The sequence below is a fragment of the Budorcas taxicolor genome, chromosome 16 (assembly GCF_023091745.1).
Source record: "Budorcas taxicolor isolate Tak-1 chromosome 16, Takin1.1, whole genome shotgun sequence".
NCBI classification, from domain to species: domain Eukaryota; kingdom Metazoa; phylum Chordata; class Mammalia; order Artiodactyla; family Bovidae; genus Budorcas; species Budorcas taxicolor.
Window position 1 is genome coordinate 80,632,968 of NC_068925.1, and position 18,003 is coordinate 80,650,970.

At 65.0% G+C, this 18,003-nt stretch overlaps 1 protein-coding gene across 1 annotated transcript in view; it reads left to right on the forward strand.

Annotated features, from left to right (window-relative positions):
* PKP1 (plakophilin 1) overlaps window positions 1-15,637 on the forward strand; it is a 35,966-nt gene extending 20,329 nt beyond the window's left edge. Inside the window, 14 exon segments of the mRNA XM_052654096.1 lie at window positions 4,160-4,178; window positions 4,181-4,338; window positions 4,340-4,507; window positions 4,509-4,555; window positions 7,096-7,240; window positions 8,069-8,276; window positions 8,727-8,904; window positions 10,865-10,979; window positions 11,744-11,899; window positions 12,484-12,660; window positions 13,696-13,849; window positions 14,154-14,340; window positions 15,244-15,328; window positions 15,563-15,637. Of these exon segments, the coding sequence (XP_052510056.1) occupies window positions 4,160-4,178; window positions 4,181-4,338; window positions 4,340-4,507; window positions 4,509-4,555; window positions 7,096-7,240; window positions 8,069-8,276; window positions 8,727-8,904; window positions 10,865-10,979; window positions 11,744-11,899; window positions 12,484-12,660; window positions 13,696-13,849; window positions 14,154-14,340; window positions 15,244-15,328; window positions 15,563-15,637 (1,872 nt within the window).
* Window positions 15,638-18,003: the final 2,366 nt, after the last annotated feature.

The window sequence follows — 18,003 nt, forward strand, 5'->3', positions numbered from 1 at the left end:
CTCTCTGAGTTGCCATGACGGTAACTCAGAAGAGTTGCCCAAGAACACCCAAGAGATTGGGTCTTCGTGACGGTTCTCACCACCGCCTGGTCTCTGCGAGCCCCAATCCCACCGTCCCAGGTTACAGGGGACACTAGCCGTTGTCACCCAGCTCTCTGGTGAGATCTCTGCTCCCAGAATGGACATCAACACTTTCATTTTACCCACATTAAACAAATCAGGCTCTAGAAGACGCCTGGCAGCTGGCATCAGTGATTTCAGATCTCCGTGGTGCCCCCCTGCAGCCTGCAAGCTGGTCACCCACCAGCAGCGTCCAGTTCACAATCCAGAGGCCCCCAAGTGGGCACTGCTGTCTGTGGGTGCAGGTGATGGACCCCTGGGACAGCTTCTCCCGGCCTGGGGGACCGCAGGGCAGGGCACCCACCACAGCCGCCTCAGGCCCAGACGGCAGGGCCTCTGAGCCCAGGGCTGCTCTGTCTGTCCTTCATGCTCCACACCAAGCCCCGTGCCCGGGAAGGAAGGGAGGCTGGCCCAGGGCGGGCCCCTGCTCCCAGCCAGGGAAGGAGTGGTGCGCCAGAGGGGGCAGGGGCCGGCACGCCCCCACCGTGCCCCCGCCCAGGTCCCACCTTTGGTGACTCAGACCGGTGGTTCCCACGCTGATGCAAATTGCCGAGCAAGCAGTCGCCCCATCCCTGGGAAGCTCCCCACGCCCTGGGCCCCGAGTCCCTGGGGAGCCCTTGCTGGGAGGGGCTCCGTGCCCTCCAGACCCCTGGGCCAGTGCGCTACGTGGGAAGGCCCCCTGCTGTCTACACTGGCCGTGGTGCCATCCTGACCGCTGTCCAGGAGGATGGCGGGCTGCTCCCCTGGGCGGGTCCTGGCTGGGTGCTGAGTGGGTGCAGTGAGATGGCAGGAGAGGTCTGTCCCCGAGGCATCTCCAGTCTGGGTTCTTCAGGAGCCCCTCACCAGGTCAGGAGGGTGAGGACCCCACGAAGTGGCCCCAGCTGGCTCTCACTGAGGACCTCTGCGGAGACTCTCCGCTGGGCGTGTCTGGGCGGGAAGGCCAGGTGTGTCCACCCAAGCCGGTTTGCCCAGCCCCACCTGCCTGGCGAGGCTTGGTTTCAGGATGGGCTAACAGGCAGGACACAGACCTCCTTTCCATCCAGGCCTGCCCTGTGCACCTCTCGCTGCCGCAGCCCAAGGAGGTGGGGAGGTGGGGGGTGCCTGCACTCGGGGGCTTGAGGCCCTGGTCCAGGTTGCTTTTCTGGGGTCTAGTTGCCCATAGGACCGGACTCCTCGCCTCTGAGGACTTCCCGACCTCAGGAGGGGAGGGAAGAGAGCTTACGTTGAGGAGACGGGTTGGGAGGCACTCAGAGGTGGGCAGAATTCCCCACTTCTCCATGAAGGAAGGGGAGAGGGAGAGAAAATGGGTTACGAGAGCTCGGTCATTAGCTGAAGTGGGAGCAGAGCAGGGCCTGGCCTGGTGGCGCTCGCTGGGTGGTTCCGGTACAGAAGCGTGTCTGCCCCGAGCCCCCGAGGTGTCCGCAGGCTGCTCTCTGGCCAGCTCTGCTCCCAGGCTCTCCCAGGGTTCTAGCCTCTGGCATGTTCCGAGACACCTGAGGCTGGCCTTTCCCAAGGAAGAGTGAGATAATCAGACCACAGGGCACATGTGTGTGGAGTATGTGTGTGTGTGTGAGCATGTTTGTATGTGTGAGCACGTGTGCATGTGTGAGCATGTAGGGGCGTGTGCATGTGTGTGAGCATGTGTGCATGTGTGTGTCTGCAGGTGTGAGCATGTTGTGCATGTGAGCGCATGTGTGTGCAAGCATGTGCATAGAGCATGTGTGAACGTGTGCGTGTGCGAGCATGTGTGTGCACGTGAGCGTGTGACCATGTGTGTGCACGTGTGAGCGTATGTGTGCATGTGAGCTTGTGTGTATGTGCGCGTGTGTGTGTGCTCACTGTCCTTTGTAGGCAAAGCCGAGGACACTGCCAGCAGACCGCTGTGCGTGGGGTGAGCCGGGCGCCCCGGCCTGGTCCAGCACTGAGCTGCCCGCTCCTGGGTCTGGCTGGCCGCTGCTTGGGACCCGCGAGGCAGCGTTGGGAAGTGCGCGGGGCGTTCTCCCTGGCCTAAGGGGCTGTGAGGTGCTCCTGGCAGTTAGGGCCTGGGGGACCCGCGCAGCACTTATCCCGCAGTGCTCGGGGCATTGTGGACAATGAAGAATTGCCCTGCGCACTTGAAGAAACACGGCGCTGTTCCATCAGAAAGCTGCCCGTGTGGACGGACCAGGCCTCCTCTGCCTTCCTGGAACCCGTGCTCTGAGGCGGTGGGCGTGAGAGCAGCCCCAGCCGTCCTGGGCCGCCCTGGGTGAGGCCTCGGGCCCCTCCTGTGCCTGAGCAGGCCCGCGGTCCCGGTCTGAGCGCCCGGGCAGCCCGCAGCCGCTGCCCTACCGTGAGCCCCACCCTGTGCCGCGCCCCCCCAAAACCTCGCGTCGAGCTCTCCCTGCTGCCCCGCGCAGTGAGCGCGCGCGCCCCCGTCCTTTGGGGCAGGCTCCAGCTAGGATGCCGGCATCTACTGTGCTGGGCTTGGACCCGGGGACCGGAACAGGGACCGGGAGTGTCGTCTCTGAGGACAGGCAGCCTCTGGGCTGCATTTCCGTTTAAGGCTCAGCCTTCGCTCCAAGGTGCCGCCATCCGCTTCCTCCCCAGAGGAGGCGGGGGCGTCGCCTCTGGCTCGCGGCCTGGGGCTCGCTTCCTGTTTCTCACCTTCCGTGTCTCCAGTGTCCCGCGTGGCGTGCCAACCGCAGGCGCCCAGACAGCAGCACGCCCCGCTGACCTCTGTCCCTTCTGGTCGCTTGGCGCCTCCCCCGCCCCACACACCGTTGGGCTTGGCTGGTTTGACCCAGTTTGGGGGTGAGCGCCCGCGCCTGCCTAGGTGCACACCTGCCTGTGTGAGCGGAGCGCACTGGAGCACCGTTGCCCAGGGTGGACCGGGGGGCTTCTGAGCTGGGTGTCACCCGCTGACCGGGAGCTTGACCACAGTGGCGTCTTAGCCCCAAAGGCTCTCCGTGCGGGGGCGAGGGGCCCCTGGCTTGAGGGCCGGTGGCTAGACCTGGGTGGAGGGGAACTCACCGGGCTGCCCGACCACGCCCCTCTGCGTGGGCGTGAGTGTGTGCACACGTACGTACACACACCCACTCATACTCACAGGGTAGGGCAGGCAGGCTGTGGGCCCCAGCTCACCCCAGCAAAGCCAAGTCCGAGTCGGCCCCTGGTGCATGCGTTTACTCCAGAGCGTGTGGGTCCTCTGGACTCCGGTGAGTCAGATCCGGCCCTGCGGTTGGGTCCTCTGCTCTGTGAGGGCCTCGCTCTTCAAGCCCCCACCTCTGCAGGCTCTTCCCAAGGTGCCGGACTCCCCCTGCTGGGCTCGCAGGGGGCCCTGGGGGCACCTCACTGTCCTCGAAGTTTGCCGTTTGGTTGAGCCTTGCCCGCCGCTCCCCTGATGCCCGATCGGACAGCATAGCCCTGGCCACCCTCGTGGGCGCCAGGGGCCCAGGAGCAGGATAACCCCCCTTGGCCTTGGAGGGGTCCCCCAGAATGCCTTCTTGCCCTGGTCAGCAGGAGGCGAGGTGAGGAGTTTAAGCAGAGAGAAAGGACAGTGGGAGGGTCCTTTCCGGGTGGCAGCAGCCCCCCGTGGAGCACAGGCAGCCTCGGTGACCTCGGGAGCTGGGCCGCCTGCGGGTCCAAGCCCCACGGTTGCACTTCCCTCCGTGGGAAAGCCCCTCTCCTCCCTGAGCCACCAGCTCCGCTCTGGACCAGGCCCTCTGGGACCGAGGTCAGCAGCTTCTCTAACCTTTCCTGGCCAACAAGCCACAGCGAGCCAGCACACTCTACCTACAGCCCAGCCATTCCCCCATGTGCTGCACTCCTACTTTCCAATTCCAATGTATATTATTTGATCCCATTTCTTTAATGATGAGGTCTCAGTCTGCTAAATCGATCTCCTTATGCATAAGGTGTCACAGCCTGCAGTTTGAGAAGTCGTCTACAAGAGGCTGGTCAAGGTTCCCCCCACACCAGACATCCCAGCACCCTCTGAGCATCACTGCGGGGGGCAGCGGGCGCAGATCCCAGCTGAGCCCTCTCTCCCCTTCTCCCCCAGATCTACAATGGGACCCTCAAGCGGAGGCTGACAACAGGCGCTTCAGCTCCTACAGCCAGATGGAGAGCTGGGGCCGGCAGTACCCGCGGGGCAGCTGCACCGTGCCCGGCGCCGGCAGCGACATCTGCTTCATGCAGAAGATCAAGGCCAGCCGCAGTGAGCCCGACCTCTACTGTGACCCCCCGGGGCACGCTGCGCAAGGGCACGCTGGGCAGCAAGGGCCACAAGACCACCCAGAACCGCTACAGCTTCTACAGCACGTGCAGCGGCCAGAAGGCGGTCAAGAAGTACCCGGGGCGCCCACCCTCCTGCACCTCCAAGCAGGACCCTGTGTACGTCCCGCCCACCCTCCTGCACCAAGGACCTGTCCTTCAGCCACTCCAGGGCCAGCTCCAAGTGAGTACCCACGGCAAGGGGTGGGCAGGGCCGTGGGGGACCGACTGCTGGCCCCGGGGTCTCAGGCTGCAGGGGAGGCAGAACCCGGAGAGCGAACAGAGCCACCAAGTGTGTGATTTTAAGGGGCCTCCGGTGATGAACGGGAGAGGATGGGAAGTGAGGGGCTGGCTGGGCTAGTGATCCTCAAATTGTGTGCCTCTGACCAGCAGCCTTGGTGTCACCAGGGAGCTTTTGAGGAAAGCTCCTCGGCAGGCTGCCCAGACCGCCAACTCAGAGACCCTGTTGGGGCTGCAGCCTGCGTCACCAGCCTGCAGGGAGTGCAGACTCTGTTAGGGCTTGAGGCTCCCTGGGCTTGGGGGTAATCCTCTCCCCACCTTCTGAAAGAGCAAAGGAGTGTGCCCTGGGGTCGATGATGAGAAAGGTGTGGGGTCCGTCTTACAGGGCAGATGGCGGAAGCCGGCAGGATCCAGTGCTGGGGAGGTGCCCGTAGAGAGCCTTGGGCACAGGCTGGCTTGGGCACAGGCTGGCTTGGGGCGTGGCCACTGCGTCTTGAGGGTCGCTCTTGGGCCCCATGAACCTCGGAGCTGCCCTCGGGTCCCCACCAGGGTCCCGTGCTTGTTTCCTTGACGTTTGCTGAGGTGTTTTGATCTGTGGGCAGAGCAGGGAGACGGCATGGACTGAACAGCCTGAGGCCGCTGGCAGCTGTGGGCTTAACCGCCTTCCGCGGGGCCTGGGGGCACTGCAGTTCTTGTGTCTGACCCCCAGAGCCCTTCCAGGCTAGGAGCTGGGGAGAGATGGGTTCAGAGGGGCCAGTAGCTCGCCCAAGGCCACGCCACTGCCACACCCTGCGCTGCTCGCCACGCTGTCCTGGGCCGTCGTAGAGCTGGCCCTCTCCTGGCTGCCCGGAGGCCCACACGGGTCCTTAGGATTCTTTGGAGAAGGACTGAGGCTCTCTCCCTGGGAGACGGACTAGCGCCGCGTCTGGCCCCGCCTCATTCCCCCCGAAGCAGAGGCCCCGAGAGGACAGGGTCGGGGTGAGCCATGCGGGGCGTGAGTGGCAGGCTGTGTGGAGGTGAGGTCTGACCAGCAGATGCTTGGTGGTGTTCTCCCGACATGGCGGGTACCGCTGATAGAGGTTCGGGAGCTCCTCTCCAGAGGTGGTCTTTCCAGAAACGGAGTCGGGCACCTGCAGTGGAGGGGTGTGAGGCTGGGACTCACAGGTGCGGGCGGCTCTAGAAATGCTGGGGGGATTTTAGGGGCGGGGCTGGGGCCAGGAAGAGGCTACCCTGCTGTCTGTGGGAACCAGAGGCTGGGGAGGCAGCCTGCCCTCAGCACCGTGGGAGCTGGAGCAGGTCCTGGAAGGAGGCCTCCTTTCCCCAGGGGGGCTCCCAGCCGGGTGTCTGCAGTGAGGGGAAGGGACAGAGGCACCCAGGCCCCGAGCAGGGCGCAGCGTGGAGCGCAGTCTTGCTGGGGCAGACGCGAGTTAGGGCTGGGAGTGTACGAGTCGTGGCAGAACCAGATTGTGGGGTTAGAACGGGATGGTTCTAGTTCTGTGGCTCCAAAAGTGTGGATTATTGGCCACTGTGCATGGGTCGATCTAACACATGCCCTTGGCTATCAGTCTCAGTCGAGCCTGCACTTGAACTTGCAGCATGGAGAAGCTGCTGATGGGGCAGCACAGCAAACAGGGCGCCAGGACCGCTCATCTGGGGACGGGCCTCACACTCTGGGGGGAGTGGGTGCTTGGAGAAGACAGCCAGTGGGGCTGGGTCTCACTGCCTCCCCAGCGGGAGTGACCGTGGTCAGGAGGAAGGCGGTGGCCGCGGGGGAAGGAGGAGGAGTAGGTGTGGGAGTGTCTGCGTCAGAAAAGGCAGCTCGACTCGGGAACGGAGGGAGGAGGAAGAGAGGGACGCCGGTGGATGGCTAGACGGATGGATGAAGGGATGGAGGGAAAATGGACGATGGAGGGATGGATGATGGGTGGATGGAGGGATGGGTGGAAGATGGACAGCAGGTTGTGGGAAGATGGACGACGGATGGATGCAGGAGAGGAAGACGGGGGCATGGGTGGGTGGAGGGAAGACTGATGATGGATGATGGGCGGATGACGGATGGAGGAAGGAAAGGAAGGTGGCGGGATGGAGGGATGATGGACAGCAGATTGCGGGAAGATGGGTGATGGATGACGGGTGGGTGGAGGAAGGGCGGGAGGAGGGGTGATGGAAGGATGCAGACAGACGCACAGGCTCCTGGCATTCTCTTCTGTTTTCCCAGTACCAGGCACAGACGTGAGATGGCAGGGCGGGTGGGCACTTCCTCTCAGGAGTAGGGCAGAGCTTCTTCTCTGTACAGAGGTGACTTGCCCACTTGGGCATGACCAGTGACCAGGGCCTCATCCCTGCAAGCGCTCACCACAGGGTGAGCCATCCGCTGCTCTGGGGGAGCTGTCCACTGGAGGGGCGGGGCTGGCCCCTTCTGGCTCTGGGGTAGGCATGGGGACCCCGAGCCCCTGCAACCCTCCGGCCCGCCCGCGCCCCCAGGATCTGCAGCGAAGACATTGAGTGCAGCGGGCTGACCATCCCCAAGGCCGTGCAGTACCTGAGCTCCCAGGACGAGAAGTGCCAGGCCATCGGGGCCTACTACATCCAGCACACCTGCTTCCAGGACGAGTCTGCCAAGCAGCAGGTCAGCGGCTAGGGGGCTGGGGGCAGCCGGAGCCTCCCCTGAGCCGGGGGTCTGGCGTCTGCTGTTGGCTCCTCGTCCCCCTGCCTGGCTGCCCAAGGCCGGGAGTGTGCCTGGCACTGCCCGAGGTTGAGGGGGGGCATCTGTGGAGAGGGTGCCACTCAGCCGTTGGTCGTGGAAGAGGCGTCTCCTTGGAGTGACAGCCGCGGGCTCAGAGGAGACCCCTCCTCAGATTCACAGGGAGGACGGCTGCCTCCCCTGGCACCCTCCCTGCCACTCTGATTCTCTCTCTCTCTGTCTCTGTCTGTCTGTCTGTCTGTCCCTGTCTCTCTCTGTCTCTCTCCCTCTATCTCTCTCTGTCTCTCTCTCTGTCTCTGACTCTCTCTGTCTCTGTCTCTGTCTCTGTCTGTCTCTCTGTCTGTCTCTGTCTCTCTCTCTCTGTCTCTCCCGTGGTTGAGAGCAGGGCTGTCTGTGCCACCCGAGCGTGGCCGGCAGGGAGGTGTCCTCGTGGCCCTGTGAAGCAGGCAGGCTCCTAGCTCGGGGTCCGTGTGCGCAGTCCCTGCTACAGTGGGAGGTGACCCCACAGGGGTCTCCCCACCACAGGACTCTGAAGCGTGCCCCATGCAGTCCTCACCGCAGGCCCCCAGTAGGAACATGGGGCTCGGGGGAGGGGGCTGAGGGCTCCCTGCCCGGCGCTGCCTTGGCCCCTGCGTCTCCCCAGGCTGCCCGTCCGTCTGGGCAGCACCGGGCGTTTGGCTCAGAGTGATGCGGTTCCGGGTGGTGGGTCTCCAGCCCGGCCTGAGCCCCGCCCGGCGCGGCGCTGTCCCGCAGGTGTATCAGCTGGGCGGCATCTGCAAGCTGGTGGACCTGCTCCGCAGCCCCAACCAGAACGTGCAGCAGGCCGCGGCCGGGGCCCTGCGCAACCTGGTGTTCCGCAGCACCGCCAACAAGCTGGAGGCGCGGCGGCAGAACGGCATCCGTGAGGCGGTCAGCCTCCTGAGGAGGACCGGGAGCACCGAGATCCAGAAGCAGCTGACCGGTGGGGGCCCGGCCGCGGGAGCTGCGGTGGGGGCACCTGGGGGCTGGGACGGGGTGAGGGCGGGGGTGGCCTCAGGCGGACACCCCTGGAGCCCCACAGACCAGTGCTGGCCAGGCTAGTAGTGCCCAGCTGGTGCCCTGGGTATTGGGTTCCTCTGTGCGCCCACCGACCATCCGTGTGGTCTGTGGTATCCGAGGAGAGAGGGCAGTGTGCCCAGGCGGAATTTGTGTTTAGAGAGATGGAGACCGGGAGAAGACCCTGAGGGGTCGGAGCTTTGGCTCAGCCGCTGTGTCCCGTTGACCCGCACAGAGAACCCCCTGCGCTCTGCCCTCGAAATCCTGCCCACTAGCTGGGATGGGGCGGAGGGGGGGCTGGTGGGCAGGGTCCAGCGGGGGCGGAGTCCAGTGGGGCGGCCCTGGGCCTGGTCCTGCTGAGCCCGCGGTCCCCCAGGGCTGCTCTGGAACCTGTCCTCCACCGACGAGCTGAAGGAGGAGCTGATCGCCGAGGCGCTGCCCGTGCTGGTTGACCGCGTCATCATCCCCTTCTCGGGCTGGTGCGACGGCAACAGCAACCTGCCCCGCGAGCCCGTGGACCCTGAGGTCTTCTTCAATGCTACTGGCTGCCTGAGGTGAGGGCAGGGGTCCAGCTGGCCAAGCCCAGGCTCAGAGGGGCTGGGGGTGAGGGCTTGGACGAGGCTCGGACCCCCACCTGCACTCAGGGGGCCTGAGCCAGGAGCTGAGTGGAGACGCGTGGACCTGCATGTCTGAACTGGCTCAGCCGCCCGCCCTCCCGCACCCCACAGCCCTGGCTCTTGCGTTCTTGAGGAGCGTCTTTGAGATGCTAGGTACCGACGGCCCCAGTGCATCACCTCCTGGCTGTGACGCTAACAGCGTCTGCCGTGTTCCCTGGTGTGAGGAGGGTGCTGCTTTGGCCAGAACTTCCTGGGTTCCGCCCCAGCCCGTGGCAAAGGCCCTGGGGGCTGCTGGTGGATGGACTCGCCTCTGGGGGTTGGGGTGGTGGGTGCCGACGAGGAGCAGACTGCACTCAGGGTCACACCCCCCTCTAACAGCAGCCTCCGAGGAGCCGAGGGGAGAGGCTGGGGAGGTGCAGAGTCTGGGTCGTGGAGGCCTTAATGGGGCAGCTGCAGCCATACCCAACCTGCACCAGGCAGGGGCGCCCAGGTTGCCCAAGGGTGAGCCCACTGCTGGGGGCAGGATGCTGCCTGCAGGGAGCCTCCGGCCCCCTGTCCAGCAGCCCCAGGCAGGGCCAGGCAGGTGGAGCCCTGGGCCCTGCCCAGAACGTGCCACGAGGGTCCAGTGTGTGCCAGGCTGCCAGCAGCATCAGAGCCCTAGACACATAGAAGCTCGGGGCCTGGGGCCACGGGGGCACGGAGGAGGGTGAAGGAGCCCAGGGAGACCCCGCCCCGGCCTCAGCCAGGCCTGAGCAGAGCCTGGTCTCATCTGCTTCCCTCTCGATTTCTGTCCTCTCTCCCTCCCTCCTCTCCCACCATGACCTCCAACCCCTCCCCGTGACCTCTGCCCACTCCCCATGACCTCCACCCCTCCCTGTGACCTCTACTCCCTGACCTCCACCCCCTCCCCATGATCCCTACCCCTCTGCATGACCTCCACCCCCTCTCTGTGACCTCCACCCCCTCTCCATGACCTTCACCCTCTCCCTGTGACCTCTGACCTCTCCACATGACCTCCACCCCTCCCTGTACCTCTACCCCCTCCCTATGACCTCCACCCCTCCCCATGACCTGTGCCCTCGCCATGACCCCCACCCTCTCCACATGACCTCTACCCCTCCACCCCCCTCCCCATGACCTCCAACCCCCCATGACCTCCAACCCCCCATGATCTCTGTCCCCTCCCTATGACCTCCACCCCCTACCCCCTCCCCATGACTTCCACCCCTCCCCGTGTCCTCCACTTCCTTCTTGTGACCCCTGCCCCTCCCTATGACCTTTATCCTCTCCCCATGACCTCCACCCCTCCCTGTGACCTCTGCCCCTTCTCTGTGACCTCCATCCCCTTCCTGTGCCCTCCACTCCCTTCCTGTGACCTTTGTTGCTCCCTATGACCTCTCCCCTCTCCCCATAACCTTCACCTTCTCCCCATGACCTCCACCCCTCCCCATGACCTCCACCCTCTCCCCATGACCTCTATCCCCTCCCTATGACTTCTGTCCCTCCTCCATGACCTCTACCCCCTCCCCGTGACCTCCACTCCCTCTCCACATGACATCCACCCCTCCCTGTGACCTCTACCCCCTCCCTACGACCTCCACCCCTCCCCATGACCTCCACCCTCTCCCCATGACCTCTGTCCCCTCCCTATGACTTCTGTCCCTCCTCCATGACCTCTACCCCCTCCCCGTGACCTCCACTCCCTCCCCATGACCTTCACCCTCCCCCTGTGACCTCCGCCCTCTCCACATGACATCCACCCCTCCCTGTGACCTCTACCCCCTCCCTACGACCTCCACCCCTCCCATGACCTCCACCCCCTCCCCGTGACCTCCAACCCCCTCGTGACCTCTGCCCCCTCCCCGTGACCTCCACCCCTCCCCGTGTCCTCCACTAGGAACCTGAGCTCCGCAGACGTGGGCCGCCAGACCATGCGCAGCTACACGGGGCTCATCGACTCGCTCATGGCCTACGTCCAGAACTGCGTGGCGGCCAACCGCTGTGACGACAAGGTGAGTGCGGCCCCAGAAGGCCCGCAGAGCTGTGCGCCCACCCACAGTCCGCACACCTGTGCAGACGGGCAGAAGGGGAGACGGAGGCGGGAAGGCGGACGTCCACAGGCGTCCATGCAGTCCGTGCAGTCCGTCCACACGGCAGGAGGAGAGAGCCAGCCCCGGGGACTGGCCGGGCACTGCAATCCCCGGGTCCTGCACGCGCTTTCCCTGGAGGAGACTCTGTCTCCTGCTTCTCCGTCAGCTGTGGCCACAGGCCTCAGGAGAGAGCTGATGAGGGGCGGAGGACGCAGGGAGGGGCGGAGGTCACGGGGAGAGCTTGAGGGCGTGGGGGGAGAGGAAGGAGGGGAGAGAGGACAGAACGGAAGAGGGACGCAGATGAGGCCTCAGGAAGGAGAGAGGGGCCTCTCGGGCGGGGAGGTCCTGGGACTCAGAGGCTTTGAGGAGTTGTTCAGGGTCGCTCCTGCAGGCTGTGTCTCCAGAGCCAGGCTGGTCATGGGCGTGCTGGCCGAGGCAGCAGAGACAGTGGCTGCGGCCTGTGCCTGCCGCCGACCAGCCTCCCGTAGGTGCCTCCTGGGGGTCATCTCCCTGGGAAGCAGGCGACTTTGGTCCCATTTCAGAGCTGAGGCAACTGAGGCCCAGAGCGGCTGGGCAGGCCACTGGTGCTCACACAGCCGGGGGGCAGGGCCGCAGGCTCCGTCCCGGGCGGCCGGGCCAGGCGCTGGGGGCGGGTGGAGGCTCAGCCGTCTCTGCTCGGCCCCCAGTCAGTGGAGAATTGCATGTGCGTCCTCCACAACCTCTCCTACCGCCTGGACGCCGAGGTGCCCACGCGCTACCGCCAGCTGGAGTACAGCGCCCGCAATGCCTACACCGACAAGTCCTCCACCGGCTGCTTCAGCAACAAGAGCGACCGCATGATGGTGCGTGCCGTGGCCCCGGCCCCCCCCGCCGCCCCACCCACCCCGCCTCTGCCCTGGGAGCCTGAGACCAGCCCCCAGGGAGGGCCCCGCCCCGCCTGGCCACGGGCCCCGCCGCACCAGGAGCGGGGAGGGCCTCCTCTCGCCCACGACACAGGCCCTGTGTGCTCGGGGCGAAGGAGCCAGAGCCGCCTGCTGGCAGGCCTCCTTTCCCCCATCTGCTCCCTCATTCCTGATGGGGGTGGGCAGCCTGGCACTCATGCCTCCTGAGCCCCCAGGTCTCCCCAGAAGCAGAGAGATGCTGGGGAGAAAGGGCTGGCCGCCTTCTCTGGGTAGGCCGTGCAAGCCGGGCCCTGCACCACCCCTGCTGGCGGGGGGGTGAGGGAAGCATCCCCGTGTGAGAGCCACAGCCTCACCACGGGAGGCGGGGGCCCAGCTGGCCAGGAGCGCAGACGGCTCTGTGCCCGCCGGGAAGGCAGAGGCCCTGGGGGAGGGGGCAGCGGGCACGCCCTCCTCGGAACCACGATGCTGAGGCCAGAGGAGCAGGGTGCGTGGGTTCAGCCCTGCAGCCGTCCTCTTGTCCCCAGAACAACAACTATGACTGCCCGCTTCCCGAGGAAGAGCCCAACCCCAAGGGCAGCAGTTGGCTGTACCACTCGGACGCCATCCGCACCTACCTGAACCTCATGGGCAAGAGCAAGAAGGATGCCACCCTGGAGGCCTGCGCGGGCGCCCTGCAGAACCTGACTGCCAGCAAGGGGCTGGTGAGCACCCCCGCCTCGCCCCACTTGTCTCTCCACCCTGGTCCGACCCCGGCTGCCCCTTCCCACCAGCCTGCCTGAGTCAGGGAGGGACGTGCACTGGGCTCCGGGCCAGGCCTGGGGCAGCTGAGGGGCCAGACCGCCCGGCCCCCTGGATTCTGTCTGCGCTGTAGGGTCCTCTCTGCCTCCTGGCTCCCGGCCCGGACTGGGCTCAGGCTGTGCTGGGAGCCGGGCACAGGTGAAGGGTCTCCTTCGTGCTGAGCAGACAGGGGTGGACATAGAGGGTTTGGGGTGTGGGCAGCTCCAGAGAAAAACGTGGCAGAATTGGGAGAAAGTTGAGGCCAGAGGCAGTTTGGGGACATGATGGAATTGGGGAGCGTAGGAGGCAGGCCTGCAGCTGCCCTTCCACCCTCTCTGCTCAGGACGGAAGGGAGTCAGGCAGAAGGGGGTAAGGGTGAGCTCAGGGTCAAAGGGGACCCCCCCACTGTTAGAGGATGAGTCTGGACCAGGTTATGGCCAGCGTGGCTTTCCTGCAAGTGGCCCGGATGGGCTGCCCATCCTCTCGGGGACCCCGGGTTGCATCTCCATGCAGCGCAGGCCCATTCATCCACCCTCGACTCGATACACAGTCAGCACAGAGGCAGCAGGCCCGCAGGAGACGGGCGGCCCTTCTTTAGATGGCAGGTACCCTTGATTCCAGGTTTCACGCAACCAGATAGTGCTGGGAAGCGGGAGGGAGGCCGGGCAGTGGCCGCGGGCACCAGCCACACCTGGGGGTTGATTCTGGGCCCCTCCCAGGGGGGACGAGGGGCAGGGACGTCTCTCACCAGACCCGCCGGGTTCAGGCTGCCCCCGGTGAGCCGCAGGTGCTTTGCCTAGGGGATTGTTCTGTAGCTGTCCAGGTGGGAGCAAACTCGAGTCTGTGCTTCCAACGTGGAAGAGGAAGTTCTGGGGCCCCTGAGGGTGCGGTTCCTGGCCCCCTCCTGCCTGCTGTGGCCCTGGGGAAGCCCAGCGAGGGCCTCACACATCCTTTCTCAGATGTCCAGCGGCATGAGCCAGCTGATCGGGCTGAAGGAGAAGGGCCTGCCCCACATCGCTCGCCTCCTGCAATCTGGCAACTCGGACGTGGTGCGGTCCGGAGCCTCGCTTCTGAGCAACATGTCCCGCCACCCTGCGCTGCACAGGGTGATGGGTGAGCACCCCCGGGGCCCGGGCCACCCCCTGCTGGAGGGACCCCCACTCTCCAGAGCCTGCTGGAAAGTCCCCCTCTGACCTCTCCCTGGGGGAGCATCCCGGAAGCAGAAGCTGGCCCAGGAAGGCTTGGGCGTAGGAAGGGGCAGGTCACCTGGGCGGGGAGCAGATGTGTAGGTTCCACTGGGTCACCAGCCCTGAGTGGGAGGTACCTGGCTGAGAGCCTGGCTAAGGGCAGCCTAGAACTGGGCCCCACGGGACCCCTCAATCACCAACCCCGTGCCCACCCCTCCTCTCTCTCCCAGGGGCCCAAGTGTTCCCAGAGGTGACCAGACTCCTCACCAGTCACACCGGCAACACCAGCAACTCGGAGGACATCCTGGCCTCGGCCTGCTACACCGTGAGGAACCTGATGGCCTCCCTGCCGAGCATGGCCAAGCAGCATTTCTCCAGCAGCATGGTCAACAACGTCATCAACCTGTGCCGCAGCAGGTGAGTGGCGGAGTCCGCAGGTGGGGGGAACTGCAGGTGGGGGAACCATAGGTGAGGGAACTATAGGTGGGGGGACTGCGGAAGGGGGAACTCCAGGTGGGGGAACCATTGTGAGGGAACTATAATTGGGGGGACTGCAGATGGGGGAACCCCAGGTGGGGGAACCATAGGTGGGGGAACTATAGGTGAGGGAACCATAGATGGTGGGGGGACTGCAGATGGGGGAACCATAGGTGAGGGAACCATAGGTGGGGGGGACTGCAGAAGGGGGAACTCCAGGTGGGGGAACCATAGGTGAGGGAACTATAGGTGGGGGAACCATAGGTGAGGGAACCATAGTTGGTGGGGGGACTGCAGATGGGGGAACTCCAGGTGGGGGAACCACAGGTGAGGGAACTATAGGTGGGGGGCTGCAGGTGGGGGGGTGGAAGGGGCCGGGCAGCAGGGCAGCAGCAGCAGCAGCAGGTAGCGTGGAGGGTGGCGGGGGTCTGGAGTGGTGAGGTGGGTGGCGGGGGCCTGCAGAGTGGGAATTTGGTGGGGAGGCTTGAAGGAGGGAGGTTCCAGAAGCTGAGGCCTAACTCTCAGGCCCCAGGCAGCACCCGTCCCGGCCGGGAACCTAGGGACACTGAGTCCCGTGGGCCACCAGGAGGCACGCAGCAGCAGCCCCAGCTGTGCAGGACTTATCCGGTCCACGGACTCTGTCCTCCCAGGACAAGGCCAAGGGCCAGGATGGGGGCCCCAAAGAGAGCCCCGGGTACCTCTGAGCGGGCAGAACCGTGGGTGTGCCCACTGTGAGGAGAGCCCGCCAGCGGGGCTGCCCCACGGGGAGTGAGGAGGGGAGGGCAGAGGGTTGGCTCATCCTCAGATGGCCAGTCTCAGCCCCGGTGAACTTCCGCCCCACAGCACCTCCCCCAAGGCTGCGGAGGCCGCCCGCCTCCTCCTGTCCGACATGTGGTCCAGCAGGGAGCTGCAGGGGCTGCTCAGGCAGGTAAGGCCTCACCCCGCCTGGCCCTGCCGGCGTGCTCGCCAGCGCTGCCCAGCTCTGCCTTGGGAGGGAGAGGCCGGCCCCTCGTGACACGGTCCAGGGCTGACCCCCGCCCTGGGCTGAGGAGGTGCAGCGGGCAGGGCCATCGAGGAAGCGTGCTGGGGGCAGCCTCTGAGCGCGGGGACGCCCGTGGCGCCTGCCCCCGGGTGTCTCACGCAGCTGCTGTGCCTCCTGCAGCAAGGCTTCGATAGGAGCATGCTGGGGACCTTGGCCGGGGCCAACAGCCTCAGGAACTTCACCTCCCGCTTCTGAGAGGGGCCGCCCGCTCGTTCAGCTTGCAGGTGAGAATCCCCCCTCCAGGGCAGGGCACCTCCAGGCTAGGCTCCTGGCCGTGGTCCCGGCCAGCCTCAGAGAGAGGGGCCCGGCCCTGCTCCCCAGGGACGCAGAAGCAGGCTCTGGTCTGGTTGATATAGGGTCTGTGAGGACTGCCGTGTAGACTGCCTGGCCAGCGACGTCCGACACAGGACATTCAGTTCAGTTCAGTCCAGTCGCTCAGTCGTGTCCAACTCTTTTCAACCCCATGGACTGCAGCACGCCTGGCCTCCCTGTCCATCACCAACTCCCAGAGTCTGCCCAAACTCATGTCCATTGAGTCGGTGATGCCATCCAACCATCTCATCCTCTGTCATCCCTTTCTCCCGCTTTCAATCTTTCCTAGCATCAGGGTCTTTTCAAATGAGTCAGTTCTTCGCATCAGGTGGCCAAAGTATTGGAGTTTCAGCTTCAGCATCAGTCCTTCCAATCAATATTCAGGACGGGTTTCCTTTAGGTTGGACTGGTAGTATCAACAGGCCAGAGGTCTGGGCAGAACTGCCGGGCACAGTCGTGTAGGTTGCTCACTGCACAACCCAGGTGGTCCACTCGCGTGGACTGCAGTGTGAAAGGCACCCCGGAATGACACAGTATGTGGTTCTGGGTTTGGGCTTCTGCAGTTCACCTCTTCTTACAGGCCACTGTGCAGTCTCTGCAGCGTGCCTAGCGTGGACAAACTTGTTTCTAGCTGACAATTCTAGGGACCAAGAACTCAGACCCAGCATCCCTGACAAGGGCTCCTAAGCCTTAGCCTTCCCGAGCTCACCTGGGATGCTTGCTCAGCCACACATGCCTGGTCCCAACCCCAGCAGTCCTGACTCAGTGGCTCCAGAGTGAGGTCCAGGAAAATACATTTTAAACAAGCATCCCAAGGGATTAGGGCCACATTTAGACGCTCAGACTGGCCTGGTCAGCCCTGGAGGGTCAGTGGAGGTGGCCCCACCTGCAGAGAGCCAGGCATGAGGACAGGGCCTTCTGAGTTGAAGGGACTTCTGGGCGCCCCAGCGGCCCGGGGCGTGCTGGTGGGGCAGGGGCCGCAACTTCAGATGAAGGTGACCTCAGACTGCCCACCACCGGGCAAATTCGTCCCAACAGCGCAAGGACGGGCACAGAGCCGAGCCCAGCCAGCAGGCGCCTGACACACGCGGTCTACCGCCGGGGTGGACACAGGGCCGTGGGGGGTCTCTGATCTGATGCACGCAACTTGCGAACGTCTCAGGGCCAGCCCTGACCCCAGGCTTGGGCATTTCTGTGTGGACGTGCTGGGAGGGGACAGCTTGTGAGCCCGGGGTGTTCACCGGAGGTTTCTCCTCTTCCAGACATGATCCAACCAGCTGAGCAGACCCAGGCCTTGCTGCAGGCGTGTCTGTCCACCTGCAGTGTTTGGAGATGTTCAAAGCCAGCCACGAGCACACTGGGACACTGCGGTGGATGAAAATATTTTTAGATTCTTTCTTTTCCTTGGGGGAACTGACAGGCACTGGGGGTGGGGGAGGGGAGCCGGGGGCTTTCTTGAGTTAAGGGGGCTTACGTCTTGATGTTAATACTTCTTTCGCTGAGAAACGGTATATATACACATGTATAGTGTGTGTGTGCGTGCGCGTGTGTGCGTACGTGTGTGTGGAAGGCAGGCCCTGGAACGGCAGGGCTGGGTGAGCTATGGGCTGAGCTCACGGTGGCAGCAGGCCTCGCGCTCATAGACGTGGGTGACCTGTGCTTGGGGTTTTGCTCCCAGTCATCCCGAAGTGTGGGTGCCAGGCCCTCACCAGCACCAGGCCCACGGGGAGTCCTGCAGGGTCGGGGTGGGGGAGTGAGGGCTGGGGATCACCCCCCTGCCACCCACCCCAAGAGGCGGCTTTGCAGGAAGGGAGATTGGCAGGGCTCGGTGTATCTCCTGGGAAATCTGGCATGGCCGTGCGGCTCTCCCACGGGGCCTGGGGCCGGGGCTGGGCGGCCGTGGGGTCTGCTGGGCCGGCCGGGACAGGCAGGCTGGCTTTGCTGCGTGCAGTCTGTCCGGAGAGTAGGTCCCGGGGGGCGGCCGACCATTCCTGCGGGGCGAGTACCTATCAGAGCAGGCTCACCTGGGAGCCCTGGCCTACAGGGGTGAGTAATCCACGTGTTGGGGAGGAAGGAGGCCGAGTGGTGTCAAAGCCCGTGAGCGGTGGGAGAGCGGCAGCTCCGTCCTCGTGTTCCCAGTGGAGGAGCTGGCCCGTGTCGGGCAGGGGTCGGCCCCTGGGTCCCAAGACCTGCTGAGACCCCAGCAAGGCAGGGTTTCAGAGGAAGGCACTTGGCTAGGAAAGGGAGCC